The following is a 22,675-nucleotide window of genomic DNA, read 5'->3' on the forward strand; positions in this document are numbered from 1 at the left end:
GTTTCGCTGAAACGGAGAGAAGCCGGTGAGTCCGGCTGCGGACCGGTCCTCATCCCGGTGTGGGGAGGACTCAGAGCCCGCTTCTTCCAGCCTCTGCGTGAGCGCCGTCGGCTCCCCTGACCGTTGGCCAGGAGATGTTTTCAAAAAGCAAACCACAAGCCTCGGGCGCCGCGGCGACCGCAGAGGCGTCCGGGCGACGTTTTCCGCGAGTGTGTCCGCGGCTGCGGGAGGGGGGGCGGGAGGGGGGAGGGAGGGGAGGTCGCCGGAGCTGCCCTGCCCACCTGCCCCCCACCCCCGCCCCGCACCCTCCCCTGGCGCCCGGCTCTCACCTGGTGCCCGCGGGCGGGCAGGCGGGCGGCCGGGACCGTCCTCTTCAGTGGCCCCGGCCGGGCCGTGAGGCTGGGGGCGCGGCGGCGGGCCCCGCAGGCCGCATCTTCCCCCGGAGGCGGCGACGCCGGCGGGCCGTTACCATGGAGACCACCGCCGCCCGGGAGGCCGCCTTCCGCCCGGCGCCCCGGGAGGACAGTCTGTGGCTACCGACCCGGCGTCCCCCAAGCCCGACGTACGGGGTCAACGGAGTGACCCTAAAATAAGCCGAGAATGAATGGAGGACGGAGCGGGGGGCGAGGAGAAGGGCTGGGGGCTCGCCGGGCCGCCGGTCCCCACGGCGGTGGCCCAGGCTCTGCGCCCGCTGGAGAGCCAGGTGCCCAGGCCCCGGGCCCGGAGGCAGCCGCTGGGGAGCACGGGGCGTCCTCGCGGGCCGGCGGTGACTCAGCGGCCGAAGCGGGGCGACAGCAGCTCCGCGGACCCCGTGCGGCCGGCGCGGCTTCCGCTTTCCGGGTTTCGCTGCGGAGGTGGCCCCGCCCCCGCCCGGGCTCCCCGCACGCGCCCCGCGGGGCTCCGGGAGGCAGCGCTGGGGAGCCGGAGGCGCTCGGGGCCGCGAGCAGCTGCCCGGGTCACCTTGCGGTCGCCTCCCCGCAGTGCCGTTCCCGGGAGTCGCTCTGGAGCAGATCGCTGTCGACAGTCGAATGCATCCCGCTCCTTCCTTTGTGGTTCGTCCTTTATGGTCGGCCTTCCCCGCGGGCGGTGGGCTCCACGCCCCGCACGGGCCTGGCACACCGGTTCGCAATCTGTGCCGAATGCACGTGCGGCTCGCGCTGTGCTGGGCGCAGGGCCTGGCGGGCTGCAGCGGCTCCTTCCCGCCTCTCTCCCCCGCGCTCAGAGTCCGGCTGCGGGGTGCTCGGGAGTGAGGGGCGCGGAGGGCGAGGCTGGCGGGGTACCGGGGCACTTTCCCGAATTCGGGGAGGGGGAGGTGGCGGCCCGAAGAACTGTGTCCAGGGTAAGAGATCAAGCAGGCTGCCGGAGGTCAGGACAAAGGGACAGGGCTGCTTCCTAAGGGGAGATGTAAGGATACGTGACGGTGTGAGGCGCCTTCCTCCTCTGTAGAGCTGTGGGGCTGTGTTTGGCGGTCGTCACTAGGGAAACACTGACCCCACCTCCCCTCAGCTGAAGCAGCGTCCTGGCTTTGCCCAGCATGGGGCACGGGGTCAGCTAATGCTCATCACGTTGGTTAGACGAGCTGCCACTTCGGAAAGCCTAAGAAGTACGGTTCTGACTGTTTTACAGGCATTTCCAATCAGCCATTGAAGGTGGAGGTTATCCCCATCTTATCGATGAGGAAAATCGAGTGAGAAGAGAAATGTGACTCCCACAGAGAACATGTAAAATGACTTCACCAGGCTTATTTTTATATCGCACGTTGGCAGTGGTTTCCTTTCTGCTTTTGCTTCTTGACAGCTTTTCCCTTCTAGGCTATAGTAAACATTACAATTCTGTTGGGTTTCAAAGACAAATGGCCAACTTAAAAAAGAAAAACTGGATAAATGACAAACGAAAAAGTCATTTTTTGTGTATCTAAATATTTAAGACATGAATTACGTTAGTAGCAAACATTTCTACTTCATTGCTTAGCACTGGATAAAGGCTTTTGGGGAGTCTGTCGAAGAACCGAATCAGGCAGATCACGTTAGGGAGGAGTCCCTGGCAGGTGGATCACATTGGGAGGGTTAGTAGGTAGCAAATCCTCTTTCGAAGAATCTGCACTTCTCAGTGCTTCCTCAGGCTGACACTGAACCAACCTGGCTTTGAACTCAGACCTGCCTCCAGAGCCCTGCTCCACCAATGAATCCTCCACAAAGTGTCAACCTAGCAAGCCTGCTTTCTCACCTGTATTATGGAGCTTGTTTTGTTACTTCCCTACGAAAAGGCTGTGAGGATTGAGTGAGATACCCTCATATTGTCTGGCCCACCAGTTACTCAAAACACATTAGTTCCCTTCCCTTCTCTAACCAGAGCCAAAGGCTGTCGGTGCTTAGGATAGGCCCCTCAACTAAAAAGTTCACACAAATAAAAACAGATAAGGAAAAAAACCCACTGTGTTGTCACTTAATACATCAATGACATCTGAAAACTATATACACCACCTTAACACTGCATGCATGCACTTTCAAAAATAATGACATCAGCAGAATAAAGACTTAAGATTGTCCTCCTAAGTAGATATAAACTAGTTTAAGCAGCAGGAGACATAACTGCCTCAATGTCAAGCATGGTTTTTCTTCTTCCACAAAACAAGTTGTATCTCAATATGGATGGGATTTTCCCCAGATACCTATGACCTTTTCTAAATTATTAGGAAGTAATAGAGGACACAGATGAAGGGGATTAAATACTTTAAAAACTGGTTCCAGGTAGAATTCACACATGCTATTCATTGCATCATGAAACATCAGTAAAGGACAAATCAGACTTTGTTTATTAAAAAAATACTTTACAGGGGGGGAAAAAAAACCTCTATGCATTCCATTGTCCTATTTTACAAAGAAATAGCTTAACAAGTTAACACACTTAGACAGCTACAAAAAAGCACTGTGCTAAAAGATTATTCACACAAATTTAGATTTAAGACTATTCATTAAAAACCTTTTTAAAACACTTGTTAATGTCAATAAACAAACTAAGGCCACACAACGCAAATAGTCCGCCAGGCAAATTATACATTTCATCTATATGCAAAGACCTTAGATAAATTAAAGCCACAGGAAAAAAAAAGTCTTAGCTGCCAATCAAAATGGAGTTTAGTCACAAAAAAAACACCATTACATGAAAATTTACAACATGTGATAGAAGTAGTACATAAGTATTTCTTTAGCGAGAATTGAAAAGTGCTATATTAAGAGACAGTGGTCTCAACTACATGCACAAGTGGATCCTAAAAAATGTATGAAGAAAATGGAAGGCCATAATATTTATGGAGAGATACTTGCTTTTAAAGCAACAAACTTTAGCATGGGGATAGGTTCCTCATATGCTAAAGCAAAACACCTCTTGTACATTTCCTCTACTTACTGCATGACCAATAAATACAGCTACAACCTGTTGTTTTAAATAAAACTTAGCAGAAATACTAGTGAAAGGTTCTTTTTTAAAAACCTGTAGCAATGACAAAACAGATTTATTAGAAAGACACAAAGTCAATTATCCTGAAGGCATAAACATCAATTTTTAATGGCAAATACAGATGAAAATATATTATGGGCTAATATTAATGATCAAGAATATATTCACTAAGGGTTTTCTTGAATTTTGGAGTCTTGTTCCTAAATTAGCTTTCATTCTAGACAATATGTATAGAGGGGAAGGCAATAAGCAAGTGTGAACTTTATGCCTCTTAAAGACGGATGCAAGATGATGCAAGACATCTTTTCCTAACGTTTAAAGAATTGTATTAAATAAGCTCTTTTTTCCTACTACAAGAGCTTGTAATATTAATCATCTGATATTCCAACTGTCTCTAAGGGGAAAGGGCACCTTTCAAAAGTCTTTAAAAATAATGAAGTACCAATGAAACAAATTGTTAAGTGCTGAATAAGCAAATCAATAAACGCACAAATAAGCCTAGGAATTCCTTCTTAAAGAGTTAAAATTTTGAAGGGGGAAACTCATGTAGGTTTTTATTATTATTGCTTTATGAATTTGGAATACTTCTTTGAATCCTAATCCTACTCCTAGCATATCTTGGTGTAATTACAGAATGACTTCTGGGGCCGGGGGAAGACTTTTATCCTTACTCATGAATACCATAAAACCGTTCTAGTTACGACGTTAGAAATACTCACATACTGGGTCCTTTCCATAAGCACATTTAAAAATATGTGCTCCACAACAGCGGTCACCAACCGGTGGTCTGCGGACCACTGGTGGTCCGTGAGGTCCGAAAGGTTGGCGACCACTGCTCCACAAAATACTAAAACTTCTAGCCACATTCTGCAAGTAATCTCAAAGAGTTGGCACAACGGATAAGATACCAAAAAGGAAGATCAGCTTAAATTTCAGTTACAACTTCACTGCCATCAATACTTTACAAATCAGAAGACGCCAGTTTGCTCCATGCCTCACTCCACCAAACCAAATAATTTAATGATTTAGAAAAGTTGCAATCATTTGTATCACTCAACTAGGATACAGCTTTGAAAGCAGTAAGAAACTCAAAACTTGGGCTTTTATATTGCTCAGTCTTTAAAGCATGCTATTAAAATCTAATACTCACTCACATAGGACATTCAGTTTCCAGATACATTACTAGCTAAATGTTTCTCTCTCCATCCTATTGCAATTCTAACATACAATGAATTTATTAGTACATGATTTTAAACATTTTTATACTCTTTTAATGTGTTTATATTGGAGGTGAGGGTAGAATGTGTGAAAGGAAAGTGGGGATTTGCTTTTGATTGTAGGTCTTTGCAGATCCGCTGGTTCCTGAGTGATTGAACACAGTGCTGGCTGTCAGGAGACAGACTCCTTGTTTATTAGCAATGACCAGCTCAGATGACAGGTGGCATCTGCTGGATGGCAAGTGGGAGATGGGGAAGTCAGATCTTGGAAGACAAGGAAGGAAAATAAAAATAAAAGTTTTTGCTTTAGCAACCTTGTTCTTCATGATTATTTTAAAAAACCAATGTTGCCTGAGAAGAATTTTACTTTGCACAGCCTCGTAAAGCTCTATGAAATTCTTCTGGACAGAAAAACAAAAACAAGAAAGAACCCAAACCCACATACTTTGTGATTAACCCCACCCCCAAGTAACAAAAAAACACCCTTAAAGGCAGGTCCCTTAAAAACTAGTCTTGATAAACTAGAATTTACCCTAGAATTTATACCCAAGATTTAAAAACACCCCTGCAATAATCACATTACTTTTCATACCATTCTAATTACCTTATTTACAGAGATAACGAAAACCAACATCACTTCCAATTCATAAATGGTTTACATTGAAGTGTTTCTCTATTTGTCTTTATCCTTTTTAACAGAGAATACATACATATACATATATATAAGGAATAATACAGATTCTAACTAATCACTGCAGTATTTGCTGATGGTTACTTTCCTATCGGTTTACACAGTGACCTCTATACTTTGCTATATGCATTTAACTACACAACAATATTGCACAAAGTAATATTTATATAAGATTTAACCTATTTCAGAATATTTTAGAGAAAATTCATATTTGATATTTCAAAAGATGCAGCTACGTTTTCATGGTGACAGACATAATAAAGCAGCATCTTTTTTGCCTATGTTAATGTAAATATTCCAAATCTCACCCTCCAGGAAAAAAAATCTCCAAATTGCACTATAACCAGGTAGATATAAGAATCTGGTCTTAGGTGTGGGGAGTACTCTTCCTTTAATAAACAAAAGGCCTATAATATTATTAATTAAGAGAAAGTAAAATGTGTATCACATTAACATTCTAAAATAATAGAAAGACTACACTAGCTATATGAACTGTGCCTGTGTAAAAAAAAAATTTAAATACTCAGGCACTAAGCACTGGGCTACCTGAAACTCTACGATGAAGTCTGGTGCCATATTCTTTATTGGAAAGTGGCCACACAGAGTCATAGCAAATAAGCTCTGGTATTCACTGTTAAAACTGAATTGAAGTGTCTCAACAGTAGGTCTTTATCATGAAGAGAGGTTGGTGCCAGGAGACAAAATGAGTTTTTCCTAATTTTCATGCACAGAATATGGCAGCCTCATCAGAAAGACTGCTATCATTCCCGCAGTTTGATACTCATGATCAGTTTAGGAAGCAAAAGTATCCACACAAAACGTGAGGATGCCAGGAAGCAGAACAGTAGAGTATCAAGTCAGCGTTATCTCTTTTACCCAAAATATTTTCCATAGTTACCTTGTATATGAACCATGGATAATGAATGACCAAGGACTATACATCTTTAGATATTTTTAATTGAAATATCCACTGGGCTTTAAATAACAGACACAAAGAAGACAGTTTGGATCAGAAAGTGCTGTGCTTTCTCTTCTGTTAAACCAGAGAGCCACTGAATTTTCCTTAGAACTACCTGTTCTTTATGGTTGGAACTAAATAACTTACTTGCTTTTGAACAAGATGCAAGAACTCTTTCCTGCAACCTATGCCGTTTTTACTGTAGAAATTGAATCTGTGCCATACAGAGTACTAAACCATAAATCTGATCTTCTACCATAAAAACAGCAACTATGGCAAGAGACAAGACAAAATTAAGGGAAGTGAATAATTTACCAAAAAAGAATCTGTTATTCCAGAGAGTTATTTTGATTTGAAGAAGAGATTGAATTATTACCTCACACCTTGAAACGGAAAGTAGCAGCAGACCCACTATTACGTACTGTACTAACGGGATAAGATACAACTCTTAACTTTGCATAATCTGTGTAAAAAAGATATGCTTGACATTTGTGGAATGTCATTTCTCTTTTTATAGAATTATAGGCAAGATTTCTCCAATAAAACTTAACTTAAGCCAGTTATAAAACTATAACTTCACATCAAAATTTAAAAAAGTTAAAAAATGTGTTTGAATATGTACATATCACACAGGAGTGCTTGGATGTTCCTGTAGCTTGTGTTGCTGCTCGGAGTCCAGTCTACTTTCCACCTTTAAAACTGGGACAGGCTGTGTCATCTGGTCTTGCTGCAGGTTAAGTTCTGATGAAGGTGGGACAGAAGATGAAGCAGTTGTGAAAAGCTGCATCTCTGCACATGTTTCTTCAGGTTCAGTTTTTATCCTCACACACTGGGAGTCAACTTCTAATTCTCGCTTTCCAGTTAAATCGCGGTCCATGTTAGAACTGCTTTCTGTGTTTTGAGTGGCTTCCACAACAGGGTGGTACTGTTTAAGCCTTATATGCCAGGCCAGGCTGCACACTGCGGACACCGTTTTGAACTGATGGATGACATTTCTGGGAATGAAGTAGATATCATTGTCGCACAGCTGAATCCTAGCATAACGAATGCCTTCCCGCCTCATTTGGTTTAGTTTGGCTTCATCCACCCACTGCACACACTGAAGAGAGGGAAAAAGTTGCATGAGACTTTAAAGTGAAATGCATAATAATTTAGTCAAATAAAATATTATTAGCACAGGAAAAAGAGGGGCCCAATGAAAGCTAAGCAATACTAAATGATACTCAGCTTTTTTACATTTCCTATAATGCCTGAAAAAACATTCTTCCTCATATTTTACTACCTCTCTAGCAACAAAGGACAGGTTAAAGTCAGCATGGGCCTAGGGAATCATTTAAATTAGTATTTCAAAGTGCAGCTAAAAATCAATACTCTTTGCCACACAGGAGGCAACATTTATCCGCGCCTTCAGTCCTTCATCCTTTTGCAGGTGAGGCACCGGGTGCAATGGGGTTAGCAACTGAGCCTGCAAAGGGCCAGAAATGGCATCCCAAGTTAAAGGGATTCTCAAACCTTCTGTTTGGGAAGCTCTGTTTCAATGATTTTTGACACCCTCCACACACAGCCTTAAATAGTAATAAAATTCACTACCCCATGTAAGATAAAATGCAAAATAAAATGGGTAACGATACTTCTCTCCAATATCTCACTCAAAGGGTAATAAAAACGCAGGAGTTATTACCTGGGAAACTGGAGGTTCGTGAAGGTCTAACTGAAGTCTCTGTACAACATCAGTGAAATCCTCAGCATGAAAACAAATCACATCTTTGGTTATGCGAGGTTGATCACTCCTAAGATCAACACAATGAAGTTTTAGGAACAATCATCTCATAATGGAAATAAGGACAAATTTCAGTGTTGCTGTTCCTGGAAATGCTGCTACTAGCACAGAAATAGATATATAGCTCCCAAAGACAAAGTATACATTTGCTCCTTTAAGCAACTTGAACAATAAACAAAACACTAAAAAAGCTATTTTAAAAATAAGAAAGTTAGATTAGTTGTTACAAAACTAAAACAACAGTGAATAGAAGCAGTTTTAGTCTAACCTGGTTGCAACTGTAATCCTTTCACCACGTTACACACCATCTCAATGCCACCCTGTAATATCATCATCAACTACACAAATATCACACCTTCCAGTTTTCGTCACACCTTCCAGTTTTCAAAGTATTGAAAGAGGGAAAAATCTGAATAATCTTTAATTTTAAATACTCAGATAAAACTCTATAATAATATTCAAGGCCCTGACATAAATATGAAAAACAAAGTAAAAAAAAAGTTTTTAAATGAGTTGAATTCTATTTTCTGAGCTTTGTTAAAACTGTGCCCCAAATAAATGTAAAAGGGGGCAACCATTATGAAGCACAGTATGGTGGTTTCTACAAAAATTAAAAATAGGATTACCACATGATGCAGCAATTCCACCTCTAAGTATACGCAAAAGACTGAAAGCAGACACAAAGGATATTTGTTCAGAGCAGCCAAACAGAGGAGGCAACCCAAATATCTATTGATGGATGAATGGTTGAACAAAATGTGGCGTATACATATAATGGAATGTTATTCAGCCTTTAAAAGAAATTAAATTGACACCTGGTTCAATATGGATGACCTTTGAGGACATTATGCTAAAGAAACTAGTCACAAAAGACAACTACTGTATGATCCCACTGATAAGAGGCATTTAAAGTAGTCAAATTCACAGAAACAGAAAGTAGAATGATGGTTAGCAGGAGCTGGGGGAGAGGAGAAAAGGGAGCTATTGCTGGTGGGTATAGAGTTTCAGTTCTGCAAGATGGAAAAGTTCTGGAGCTCTCTCTCACAACAATGTCCATATACCTACCACTACTGAACTGTACACTTAAAAATGGTTCCGATTTTACTTTTAATTTTGTTATGTGTGTTTTACCACAATTAAAAAAAAAAATGGTCCCCAACCTTTTAAATTGAGTCTACATTTTCTTAGACATCATTAACCAACTTTGCAGTTGAGTTCCATTAACTTACCATTCACCAAACTGTACAGCTTTCAAAACCCCAACAGCAGCAGTACTCTGCCAGTCAAACCCCTGACCTACATGATCAGCATGAGCTCTTGTCCTATCTTCAAAGAGGACTTCGCGGGGTTCACTGGTCCGAGGTAGGTACTGGAGATTTTTTATTTCATTCATTGATCTGGAGTTGATTTGTTTGTGAAGTAAAGGGAAGGACAAAAGTATTAATAGTAATTAGGCAAAAAAGTCGACTAAGATACCAAATTGCAAATAAGAGAAGGGCTGAGAGGGTTCAATGACTTTTATCATTAGCATTTAACAAACACACTCTATTGTAATATTTAATTAATTAATTACCTTTCTCTCTTGGTATGTCATAATAACATAGAAACTATGTCTTGGGCTCAAATGTAGTGTTTGAATATATAAAATTTAGTTGTCTAGTAACAGGAAATAAAATTCAAAGTTCAAGGCTACATGTTGCTTTACTCTGAGTCATTTTTGACTCTCAAAATACCTGTAACTCTCACAACATTCTAGGTGAATATTTTATAACATTGAATGAGAGTAGGCCTTGCAAGCTTGCCATTATGAGAGAAACCTCAGAGGAAAAGATATAGACTTGACAATATATAAACAAAAATTTCCTACAGGGGGACAGAGGAGGGGAGCTGAAACATAAAGAAATCTGAAACTAAAAGAGAAACTTACAACATAAAAAAAAAGTGAATAGTCATAATGTATACAGAAAATTTACAAGTGAATACACCCCAATAGAAATATGGATAAAGGAAGTTAAAAGGAAATCACAAAAGAAGTACAAACCACTCAAAGAAAAGCAAATTAAAATGACACATATTTGTCCAATCAGATCGACAAAGTTAAGAATGTTAGTAGAGGTTATGGGGAAAAATTTATATCCCCATCCATACAGAAAGGCGAGGATTAACAAAAGAACAAAAAAACCAACAAACAGAGGGTGCCTCAGTGTGATGACTGTAATGAGTGGACCAGATGAAGGGACTGCCCATTAGAAGACTTACTTAAGATAGCTCTTCAAATAATCTAGACAGATGATGTTCAAACTGTGTTCAAGTCTCAATCATTTTTATAAGCTATCAACTAAAAAAAGTGCTTTAGCTTATTTGAGAAAAGTAATTGTTTACCGTCGTCTTTTGAAGGGTGACTTTGGCATATCTGCTGTAGGGATCATCTGCTCTCCTGGCCTTACCCACATGATGGGCCCATCATCACTCTGGGACCGACACTGGAGTCGGAGGCTGGAAAGTGTACCCCAGGGCAAAGTCATCTAGAAGTCAGATGAATTAGTCACATAAAAAGTTTTTAATAGTCTTTAGGTAACCACCCCACCTAAAAGAAAACTCTAGGAAGCTTATTTTGTGTAGTTATATGAAGAAATAAATGTATTAGATAGTAATTTCATACAAAAGAATACTGAAGTTAAATATTTTATAGCAATTGTTTTGTAAACATTTCTATTCAAAACACTGGGTAAAATTTCATTTTAACAGACAAGATTAGCTTAATACTTTTAAATGAAAAGCATCCACTTATGTAATGATTCGAACTTTAATGATATGAATTAACACTCACTTTCAGAAATGGTGATTCTTCTAACATATCAAGGAACTCTGGGAAATAATCACCAACTTCTTCATCTACTGCTCCAACAAGACTTATCTGCCGCATAGGACCTGCTCGGTAGGTGCCACAGCAGTATGTCCTGTTGACCTGAGATAAAACCAAAGAGAGGAAGAAAGGGCTGAAGGTACTCTATAATATACTTAAAGAACTAGAATAGGGCATTGTTTCCAATGTTGCTATTTCTTCTACATACTAAGAACTCAAAGGTCAGTACCTTGGACAAAGTCAACAGTTACAGAAAAGCACCCACACACACTGACAAATACATTGATATAAGTTCCACACCCGACAGTGCAAGGTGCAAGTTAGTCTATGGTCCCAACATCTCAAGGAAATACTGAAGACATTACGATATACTTAAACTTCTCTGAGAATAATAATTTTGAACTCTGTAAATACTTCAAAGTGATCTTTATTTAGGAAAATCAGTAAATAAACAATAAAACTGGCAGGGCAGATCATGGTCAGATTAATCCTCTAATCATTCTGTACTCTCTACCTTGAGAGCGTTCACATCAGACCAAATAGCAGGCTGACTGTTAACCAACCCGATCTTCCATTACTTCCATATAAGATCCTCCACCCTAGGCAGGCTCATCTTTTCTCTATACAGCTTACGCCAAAGTTCTTTCTACCTGCAATGATTTTTCTCTTGAATCTGCCCTACTTGGAATATCCTCTTTAAATGTCACCTATTTCGCCTTAATAGAAAGCATAAATAACCATCTAGTATTTCTTATACAATTCTTTACTATTAGTTCTTTAGCAGCATTTTCAGAATCAACCCACTATTTTTTTTCATAGACAATTTAACATCACTGCCAGTACTCTGCCAGTCAAACCCCTGGCAGAGGATGCATACACATACACACAGAAAAAAGGTCTTAGATCTTGTTCTCAAATAGCAAAGATTTATTTTTTTAATTCCTTATAAATCTTTCCCCAAGATCACCCTGGGTGATCTTTATGCAGCAACAGCCCAGGCCAGAATTACCTTGCGTATATTTGCAAAAGTTACCTTCCATTCGTTTGTATGATCACCATGCTATAAAAAGCCAGGGAAGGCAGACTGGGAAAGAGAATGGTCATGGGATGTAGGAAGAAGGAAGGAAGGGGAAGTAAAACAGCTTTTCTAAGCATTGGTCTAACCTCTCTCAGCCAAGCACCCTAAAACGATTAAAGCAGAGTTAATTTTCAATACCAGTTCTAGAAATATCAGTCTCCCCCATTCCCAATTACCAGAAGTTTCTCTACCTAAAAAGACTTTCAAACTATACATGATGATGGCATCTTATGAGAGAAAATTCTAAAGACTTATCACAATTTAAAGTTCATGTAACCTAATACCAATCCTGAAGTACACTGCCTATAGTAATTTTCAATTTACTTGGTTTGCTAGCTTTGAGATTATGCAACTCAACACATTTTTAATCTGCATTAATATTTTTAGATCATAGTACTCCAAGTTTTCCTAATTTAAATACCATTTAATTCAACAGCACTGAACTTGAAGACAACTTAAAATGCAAATACCTAAGATATTATGTGACATAAAGTATCCTTTCCTATTTAAAAAGAGAAAGTAAACCTGAAATGGAGGAACTGTTAAATTTATGTTTGCTGAGGCTAGAACTGAAGTAATCAGCTATTAAACTCTGGTTTTTAAAAAAAAGTAGTGGTAGTAGTAAAGCTGATTAGTGTCTATCACATGAGTAAAAATGTTTAAATGCTAATGTTTGTGCTGCATTTAAATAATTAACAGCAGAGATTACCAGAAAGTCAACAGGTACCACCTAGGTGGCACTGATGCCAAACAAGAACATTATGAATTATCCCCTAGTGCCTGACCTACCGTTCTTACCTACCATTCTGGACTTTAGTAACAGAACTTCCTGGGCATCCAGCTGAGCAAGGCTCCTTGGCAGCTAAGGGTGGCCTGTGACTAGGTTCTGGCCAATGAAATGTTAGCATAAGTTACATATGCAATTTCCAGAACATGTCTTAATAAGTAAGCAGCCTGCTCTCCACTTCCTCTCTTTGGAGGGCCGGGTTCAACCATGCATATGACAACACCAAAGGGAATGGCAGAGAAAAGCAGAATCCTGGATGACCTCATGGAACACCTTTGGACTTATTATTCAAGAAACTTTTATTTTGTTCTGGCCACTATCTGTGGTTTATGGTGGGTTAGCCTGCAACTTGTATCTGGTATACTCTGTACTGAAGGAGGCAATAGTCTATCGCACAAATAACATCTGGATTATTATCTCTGCTCTGGACTAAGAAAAAAGTCTATAACTAAAGCACTCCCAAAACAGAACAATTAAGATAATCAGAATTTCCAAGAAAAGAACCTGAGATTCTAATATGTATTTGAAACTAACAATCCCAGATTATTCTTAGGATCTGGCAAGTTTGAGAAGCTTTCGCCTGAAGATAGCACTCAAAAGCAAAGAACAAGTTGAGTTCCACCACCTCCCAAAGTGTATGTACTGGGGCACCGTGAAGGAAGAAACAAGTTAGAGATTGGAAGAAGGCAAGTAGAGACCAAAGAACAGAAAAAACTAAAGCTGCCATGGGGACATGGAACATAATGCCAAGCAGGGAAAAGTTAGCCTTGAGTCAAATCTGAAGGCGAAGTGGGGAGGGAGGATTGAGATACCCAGGAAGAAAATACCTCTAAGAAAACAGCAACTAGCTTTGCATGCATTCAAAACATTTAATCTATTTATAATAGCTATATAAAAGTTTGAACAATTATGTGTGAATGTTATGCATATTGCTGTCAATATATATGTAGTCCTTTAGATTAGACACTCAACTTTAAAAAGTTATCCTGTATCAATTGCTGGGAGAGTTAAATATGCTCAATTGTGCTCTCAATCCATACATCCAATCCATACATCCGTGTGTGTTTGCTTTTTAACCCTCGCCTAAAGATATGTTTCTCTTTATTGATTTTACAAAGAGAGAAAGGGAGAGAAACATCAATCAGTTGCCTCCTGCATGGTCCCTACTGGGGATGGAACCCGCAACCCAGGCATCGAACCAGCAACCTCTCAGTGCGTGGGACGATGCTCAACCAACTGAGCCACACCAGGCAGGGCTACATACACCTTTTAATAAGTCATTTAAAAACTCAGAAGATAAAGCTTCATTCATAACTGCCAAAAACCTGGAAGCAACTAAGATGTCTTTAGTAAGTAAATGGATAAACTGTGATCCATCATATATTGGAATATGACTTAGTGCTAAAAAGAAATGAGCTATCAAGCCATGGAAAGACATGGAGGAACCTTTAAATGTGTTTATTAAGTGAAAGAAGCCAATTTGAAAAGGCTACATACTACAGGGTGGGGCAAAAGTAAGTTTATAATTATTCATATGGAAAATAATATATTAATAAATAACACAATAAACTGTTTCAAATACTCACAACTGTAAACCTACTTTTGCCCCACCCTGTATATGACATTCTGGAAAAGGCAAAACTATGGAGGCAGTGAAAAGATCAGTGGTTGGCAGGGGTGGGGATGGGAGTGAGGGAAAGGATGAATAGGCAGAGCACAGATGATTTTTTAGGGCAGTGAATCTACTCTGTATGTTACCATGATAGGTACATGTAAGTCAAAACCCATAGAATGTACACCAAGAGTGAATTCTAGTGTAAACTATGGACTTCGGGTGATTATGACGTGTCAGCAAGGCTTATCAATTGTAAGAAATGGACCACTCTGGTGGGGGATGTGGATAATGGGGAAGGCTATGCATAGGTGGGGGCTGGGAGTATTTGGGAAAGGTCTGTACCTTCCCCTCAATTTTGCTATGAACCTAAAACTGCTCTAAAGAGCAAATTATTAAAAACAAAACTTAACACTAAACTAGAAATACATTATGTGGAAAACCCTGTGTGTGGAAGTTGGAGAGAATAATTATTCAATAGAATTCATGTTTCATGAAGAAACCTATTTATAAGTTGATTGTTTAAAAAACAGAGGAAAAAGCGAGCCAGCAATCTTCCTAACCTTGTGACCTGTGAATAAAAAGGTATTCCCGGTTTAAAACATCTAGTAAAAAAGTAGTATGTGTCAAAAGAGTATAAGCTATACTTAGAATGATAGAAAGAACCAAACACACCATTTTTTATGCTGTTTTACTTTATAAAACTTCTTAAAATATTTTTCCTTTTATATAACACACTGATGTGTAGTTCCTTAAGAGTTTCTCAGTTACCATCAAGCTACAAAGCACTCTTCTATTCTTAATTAGTACCACCAATTCACTGTAAAATGTTAATTAATCAAACATGGCACCTATAAGCCCATTTTGGGCCCTGCCACAACACATAATAAATGAATAACATTTGTTGATTTTTTCAGGAACAGTAAACATTACCACGTTATAGTAATAAAAGCAACATTTTATAAGAATTTCTAAATAAAGTTAAAGAGCTATGACCCTCAATAAGACTTCAATATTATATAAATTTTACAGAAATTTTTTTTAAGCAGAACTTAAAAATACACATTTGCCAGGTAAAGAGAAAACAATCCTATTACAGTAGATACACTTTTTAAATTAATTCCCTCTCCCCACAGCATATACCATATACAAACTTTGTTCACCATACATACACTTCAATTACTTAGTTGCTATAAGGTGAAAATAGTCTCAGATGGTGATATTTAAAACAACTCTCCATTTCACTTCACTACATTTTTAGTGTTGTTGTTACTTGTTTGTAATTTATGACAGAATTTAAGACCTACAGCCTTGTTGGTTTGTGGACCAGCAACATCAGCAGCATCTGGGAGCTTGTTAGAAATGCAGACTATAAAACAATTCCTCTTTGAAGAACTGCCCCTCTTTAACCTTGGGAAAGGTCACAAACAAAATGTGATCTTCCTCACCTATAAAACAAAGGCTTGGAAATGATCCCCCACCCCCTACCCTAAAATCCTGTTAGTCCATAAGATGACTAGAAGAATATCTGAACTGCTAATCAGTTTATCAGAGGCCATAGGATTTTTATAAGGAGGGAAGCCAAATATTGCATACTTATTGCAGAACACTTCAAGGTTTAAAACCATTAAAAATGTTTTTCTAGTGCCGATAATTGCATGATATAATATCTAAGCTAAAATAATAATAATCCTATCCAATAAAGAGGGAATATGCTAATTGACCCTCACACTGTTGCAAAGATGGCGGCGCCCACAGCCAAAAAGGACAGAATATGCTAATTGACTGCCACACCCTCAAAGATGGCAGCACCCACAGCCACAAGATGGCAGCACCCAGTCCTCTCAGCCCCAAACAAATTATATTTTACTTCCTGGCTAGTGGAGGTGAGTTTTACAGTAGCGTTTCTCAAACTCTAGTGTGCGTGTGAATTACCTGGGTATCTTGTTAAAATGTAGATTATGATTCAGAAGACCTGGTTAAGGGTCTGAAAGTCTGCATTTCTAGCAAGCTCTCTGTTGATGCCAAACTCATATATTAAGCACACTTTAAATAGCAAGCTTCTTTAAAAAAAGCATAACTTAGCTGAGACCGGTTTGGCTCAGTGGATGGAGCGTCGGCCTGCGGACTGAAGGGTCCCAGGTTCGATTCCGGTCAAGGGCATGTACCTTGGTTGCGGGCACATCCCCAGTAGGGGGTGTGCAAGAGGCAGCTGATCGATGTTTCTCTATCATCGATGTTTCTAACTCTCTATCCCTCTCTCTTCCACTCTGTAATAAAATCAATAAAATATATTTAAAAAAAAAAAAAAAAAAAAAAAAAAAGCATAACTTACAATATTAAGATGGCTATGGTTTGCAAAGCGCTGGTCTTGATAATGTTTCCAATTTAATTCCCAATTGAGCAACCTAACATTTTCCCAACCTTATCTTACTTCATTCCTTGTATGGATATGACACTTAATCACTCCATCATTCATAAAAGCTAGAAAACTTGTCATCTAAACTTCCTTCTACCTCGTTGTCTTTCTCTCTTCCCGTTCCACACGTGGGTGCATCACAAGATTCCATTCTCCACTTTATCTCTTCCATTCTAATGCTGTCCCTGATCACCTACAGGCTAATGGATTCAACTTCTGCATCTCCAGCCTAGACATGTCTCCCAATCATAGACCCATATATTTAACTACCTAGCAGACATGTCTAACCACAGTCTTTACAGGTTCCTCCAACACAAAACACCTCAAACAGAACTCATCAATACCTTCCACCCCCAAAACAGTTTTTTCAACCCTGTATTGACTTTGTGACCAGCACCACCATCGGCCCATTGTCAAAATCACATCTTAAGACTCTATACTTCTGCCCTGGCTGGTTTGGCTCAGTGGATAGAGCATCGGCCTGCGGACTCAAGGGTCCCAGGTTCAATTCTGATCAAGGGCATGTACCTTGGTTGCGGGCACATCCCCAGTGGGTGGTGTGCAAGCAGCAGCTGATTAATGTCTCTCTCACTGATGTTTCTGGCTCTCTCTCTCTCCCCCTTCCTCTCTGTAAAAAATCAATAAAATATATTTAAAAAAAAAATAAATAAAGACTCTATACTTCTCCCTCACCAAGTGCAAATAATCCCATCTTCTAATTAGTGCTCAAATTTCACTTCTTCCTCTCTGGTGTCAATATCAGTTTGGACATGAATCATTTGTCTGGTTACCACAGGAACCTAACCAATCTTCTTGCTTCCCATCTCATTCTCCACACTACTGTGTAATCTTTGCAAACATAACTTGATAGCACACCCCTCTTAGAATTCACCAATGATTCCCCATTACTTCTAAGAAAAAAACACTAATTTTTTTAGCACATATAAAACTCTTCACAATCTTGATTTTGTCTATCTCTCTGGTCTCAACTCTCACTACCCCTTAAGTCAGCATGTATTCTTGCTATATTAAACTATTCGCAGCTTCCTAAAAGTGCTACATTCTTTAGTATCTATGTGTTTGCATAGGAAGTATTCTTTTAATGCCCTTATTAAGCTAAGTACTAATCTTCCAAGGCTCCACTCAAGCACTATTATGTGCTTTAAAATGCCTTTTCTAATCACCTTGAGCCTGAGTTAGGTAACACCACACACTGTGCTCCCTCTCTCACAACTGTTTTCCCTATGCATACCTCTATGCTCTTACTTGTCAAACTGCATTATAACTGCTGGTTTATTCATCTTCTCCACTAAACTGAGCTCATCTATTAGTCCTTTTAAGAACAGAATGTGCAGTACATGATAGGTTCTCAATAAATACTTGCTGAGCAAAGTGTCTTGAAATATACTCATGAATAATTATTATGGCTACATATTTAAATTATAACCTCTAGTAATTGTGTCTCTAAGGTAATAAACAATTTACTTCACTTTATTTTTGGCTCAACAGAACTTGATAAGACTTCACAAAACATAGAAGTCCAAAATACCTAAGGTATTCACTTAATTCCCAACAATCTAAAGGTATTTGTTAAAAACTATGAGAATAGCCTCGGAATATTGTGTGAAACTGAGATATTTTCATTTCACTGACTACAGTGTTAGACAAATAAAAGCACTAGTCTCTTCTCCAATGGCTGAAAGAAAGGAGTATGGTAAAATGATGCATATATTGTTCAAGTGGCCTAAGTTTGCAGTTTGCTCCCTGACTTCTACTTACTAGCTACATAACCTTGGATAACAATAAACATCCCCAACCCTCAGTTTCTTTGATGGAAAACAAAGATAAAATTGTTTACCTACCACATGGGTTGTGTTTAAAATATTCAGATATGAATGTGAAAGCATTTCTATAAATCACAAAAGTGCTAAATAAATCTGAACTACTGTGTTAGCTTCCATCCCAACATCTGCCAATGATTCCACCACTGCAAATCTAATTTCTTAGGCTACACCAACTTCCACACCCACCTCATCCTTCTCCCCAATGACTCAATATTCATAAATAAAACCAAGTTCCCTCACCAAGGATCACCAGAGCATGACACTTACTCAATCGTCCTCAATATTCTCATATGGTTAAAGTATTTAGTGACATCAAATTTTTAAATAATCTGATATGTTCTTAGAAAGTGGTTATTTTATAAATGTCAAAAGTAAATCTCAAGGTAAGTTGTTGGTACAGTCATTGAAATTTCAGCTCCATTGAAAAAAATCAATTGGAAGACAAAAATCAGCAGGGAATATTTAGAGATATCGGCTCTAAGCATCTTGATCCACTAAGACTAACTAATATTAAAGTTAAAAAGTCATCATCACAAAACCAAGACTCCCCACCCCCCCAAGTTTCTGCCTTATTTTTCAGATATGCTTGCTGGTCTATCAATCAGAAGAGAAAATTTGCTGCAGCTTTCTAAACTAAAAAAGTGGAAGAGCATATTAATTCTGCTCTCAGCAAGATCTTTGTTAAATAGGGACTTATGGGGACTATGGACTACATTAGGAGAACTATTTCCAGTCCCTTCTGCAATATTGATAAAAATAGGATTCCTTAACTTTCAAGGGGCTATCCTCCTTTTAAAAAAAGGAAAAAGAAAAAACAAAATCTACTACAAAAGTCAGCACTTCGGTACCTGGTTGTGGTAACAAGGCCAAAATCCAAGACGAAGCCCTTTCTTTATTGCACATCGTGTTCCAACATCTTGGGCAGCCCCATCTTGCGACCTCTCCAGATTGGCTGCTCCTGCTCTCTCTACTGCAGAGAGAACTTCAATTAGAGAAATTCTGAAGCTCATAAATCTAAACTGGATACTCCCCTCATTGGAGGCAAGGATGGTAAGAATCACTAAAAAGATTCAATTAGAGGAGATTTCATATCCAAGTGGCTTGAAACCACTCTAATGCAGACAGCCGAGAGTCTTATGATGCAAGCGTCTACCTACAAAAAAAACTCTTAAGGGAAAAATGGCAGCAAATTATCAGATAACCTGAAAAAAACAGGTTATATCATTACAACTCTCTAAGAGTGTAACATTCTCCATGAAACTTGTGTAGAATTTGTATCTATAACACAAACTTATAGCTGACCATCCACGTTCACAATCCTTTTGAGAAAAGCAAGCAAGAAAAAAATCTAGAACATATTATCAACTTCAGTTTATGCCCTAAAATAACTGCATTGAAAAAAACGTTCCGTTTAAAACCACTGGTTAGGAAGGACAGCTTCCCTGCTGACTTAAGCCTGGCTGCCCAAGCAAGGCTTCAGCAAATGTCTTCACCTACGGCAGTGCGTAGGCAGAAGGAGCGGCAGCTACGGCGTCTTCCTAGTGACACTTCCAAGTCACGTAAAGAAGGTATGTTTCTGGGATAGACTGCCAACAAGTTACTGAAAGAAAAGCAAAAACCTGGCAAATAAAGAGGTCAGTGCCCTCAGATGTTTTATGACACAAAAGATTAAGTTTGCTAGGGTTACCTTGAGGCTACCAGTTCTAAATCACACCACCCATGCTAACATTACCTAATCTGTGAAAGAATGGATTAGTTTTCAAGCTGGTTTTCCATAAAGACGTGTAAGCATGTATAACAGTTCATGTAAAAAGCATTTCTTAGACCAAGCAAGTCATATGCCACATCCCAAAGAACTTCAGCAATCAAGATTTTTCAATTAGAGAAGTCAACAATTTGATCCACATTTACCACCATGAGTTTTTATTTAAAGTGTGCTGGTATGTGCTAAGCAACAAAATGAGGGTTAGCATGTACTGTAACTGTACTTACTAAATCATTTAACAATGAGTTCACCTTACCTGAGTGTGGAAATTTGAAATGGTGGTTGTCTCGATATCTTTCTTGCCCAGAATTTCCATTTTCACTGGAGTGTTGGGGAAATTAAAAGCAAAATAGTCCAAGAAGTCCGGGAGATAAGCAGCCGCCCCATGCACTATTGCTAAAGCATAGTAAGCAGCATTTTTCTCATTTTCACTGAATGTCAAAGCAAGAAACTCCTCAGAAAATCTCTCCATCTCCATTGGAGACAAAAATGAGAGTTCATCCATGTAAGCGTGAAGGATAAGAGCACCACCATTGGACTGGTGTTCCTCATGAATAAAGTTGCTAAACTTAGTACCTGTTTTTAAGAAATTTCTACGAATAGAATGCTCCTGGTGGGTCATAAAGGGTGTTTGTACTCCCTGGGGTACCCGATATTCCTGCATGCCCAAATTCAGCCGGCACAGCTGTTCGTCTTTCAGGTACCTGAAGGACTCCTTATTAACTCCCGAAGTGCTATTTGCTTGTCCTTGGGTGAGCACTTCCTTACTGATGCGCGTCAGGCCAGCACAGACAGTTTGTACTTCCTTATTGTACATTTTAAGGCGTCTTCCTCGCATGTCTTCTCGGTGTTTCTTTTTCTTTTTCTTCTTTATTTTCTTCAACACAAAATCGTCAGCTCTCTGGGTTTTACCATTTTCATCTGGTGTTTCTGGCCACAATAATTAAAAAGAAGTCAGTTGCTAGGTCTAGTGTCAACATACAAACTTCTTAAGGTACTTTATATCAAATTAAGTAACCTATTCTCAGTTTCTATGAGTTTGTCATTATTACAGCTTACATGTTTATAAAATGAGACAAAAATCTTAAAATACAATAATATTCTGGTTTGAAGATTATGCTAAAGAGTAGATAATGCAAAGGTCAGCATATAATATGACCTGCAATCAAAAAACAAAAGGAAATAGAGAAGTTATTGATTTCACATATGCTATGCAGTATGGTAACTACTGTAAAATCTACATTGGAGCTCGTCATATTTTGCTATCAGTCTACACATTACTATGATACATATAGGTGAATCAAACAAAGGCAAATTAAGCTGTAAGACACCATTTTGCCTACAAAATGGGCAAAAACTTTTTTTTTGCATTCTCATGTATGGTTGCTGGAAGTATCAACTACTACAGTAACTTTGATGAAGGGCAATTTGGCACTCTCCAAAATTATTATGTACCAAAAGCCTTGAAAATATTTCTAATTCTCAGACCCAAAAATTCCACTCCCAAGTAAAAATTACCTAAGAAAATGACTGAAGATACATAAAGACATCTATGAGAGTACTAGAGGCCCGGTGCACAAAATTGTGCAAGAGTAGGCCTTCCTTTCCCCAGATGCCGGCACTGGCTTCCCTCTGGCACCCGGGACCCAGGCTTCCCTTGCAGCCCCGGCTTCGTCTGGAAAGATGTCCAGTCTAATTAGCATATTACGCTTTTATTATTATAGATTATTTAGGAAATCCCCTAATTGTCTAATAATAAGATACTGATTAAACTCTGGTACTTACATATGATAAAATACTACCCAGCCACAGCTAGCAGGGTCGCCTAAGACCATCGGAAAACACAGATATTTACATTACGATTCATAACAGTAGCAAAATTACAGTTATGAAGTAGCAACGAAAATAATTTTATGGTTGGGGGTCACCACAACATGAGGAACTGTATTAAAGGGTCGCGGCATTAGAAAGGTTGAGAACCACTGCTCTAGATGCTGGGGGAGCTCTCTTTGGGAGGTGACATTTAGACTAAGTCCTAAGTAATAAGAGATGACAAGCATATTTTTGAGAGAAAAATATTCCAGGAAGAAGCAAAGTACCTAAAGAGAGGAAAAAGTCTGACTTATCTATAGGTATTTTGTATACAGACAACACAGAAAAAAATCTGGAGAAGTGTTAATGGTAGTTATGTAGGCTGGC

At 39.4% G+C, this 22,675-nt stretch overlaps 1 protein-coding gene across 6 annotated transcripts in view; it reads right to left on the bottom strand.

The window, feature by feature from the left end:
- Nucleotides 1–2,797: 2,797 nt before the first annotated feature.
- RSBN1 (round spermatid basic protein 1) overlaps nucleotides 2,798–22,675 on the bottom strand; it is a 29,600-nt gene continuing 9,722 nt past the window's right edge. Inside the window, exons 2-9 of one of the 6 annotated variants that reach the window (XM_054711467.1) lie at nucleotides 21,181–21,406; nucleotides 20,733–20,797; nucleotides 19,560–19,681; nucleotides 10,936–11,073; nucleotides 10,488–10,630; nucleotides 9,335–9,502; nucleotides 8,007–8,115; nucleotides 2,798–7,424 (exon numbers count right to left, since the gene is read on the bottom strand). In XM_054711467.1, coding sequence (XP_054567442.1) covers nucleotides 6,951–7,424; nucleotides 8,007–8,115; nucleotides 9,335–9,502; nucleotides 10,488–10,630; nucleotides 10,936–11,073; nucleotides 19,560–19,681; nucleotides 20,733–20,797; nucleotides 21,181–21,406 — 1,445 coding nt within the window. In that variant the 3' untranslated portion in view covers nucleotides 2,798–6,950. Of the gene's footprint in view, nucleotides 7,425–8,006; nucleotides 8,116–9,334; nucleotides 9,503–10,487; nucleotides 10,631–10,935; nucleotides 11,074–19,559; nucleotides 19,682–20,732; nucleotides 21,407–22,675 lie in introns of all 6 variants that reach the window. The other 5 variants (XM_054711465.1, XM_054711466.1, XM_028154097.2 and 2 more) reach the window with 5 other exon arrangements.

Source organism: Eptesicus fuscus, chromosome 22 (assembly GCF_027574615.1).
Source record: "Eptesicus fuscus isolate TK198812 chromosome 22, DD_ASM_mEF_20220401, whole genome shotgun sequence".
Lineage (NCBI taxonomy): Eukaryota > Metazoa > Chordata > Mammalia > Chiroptera > Vespertilionidae > Eptesicus > Eptesicus fuscus.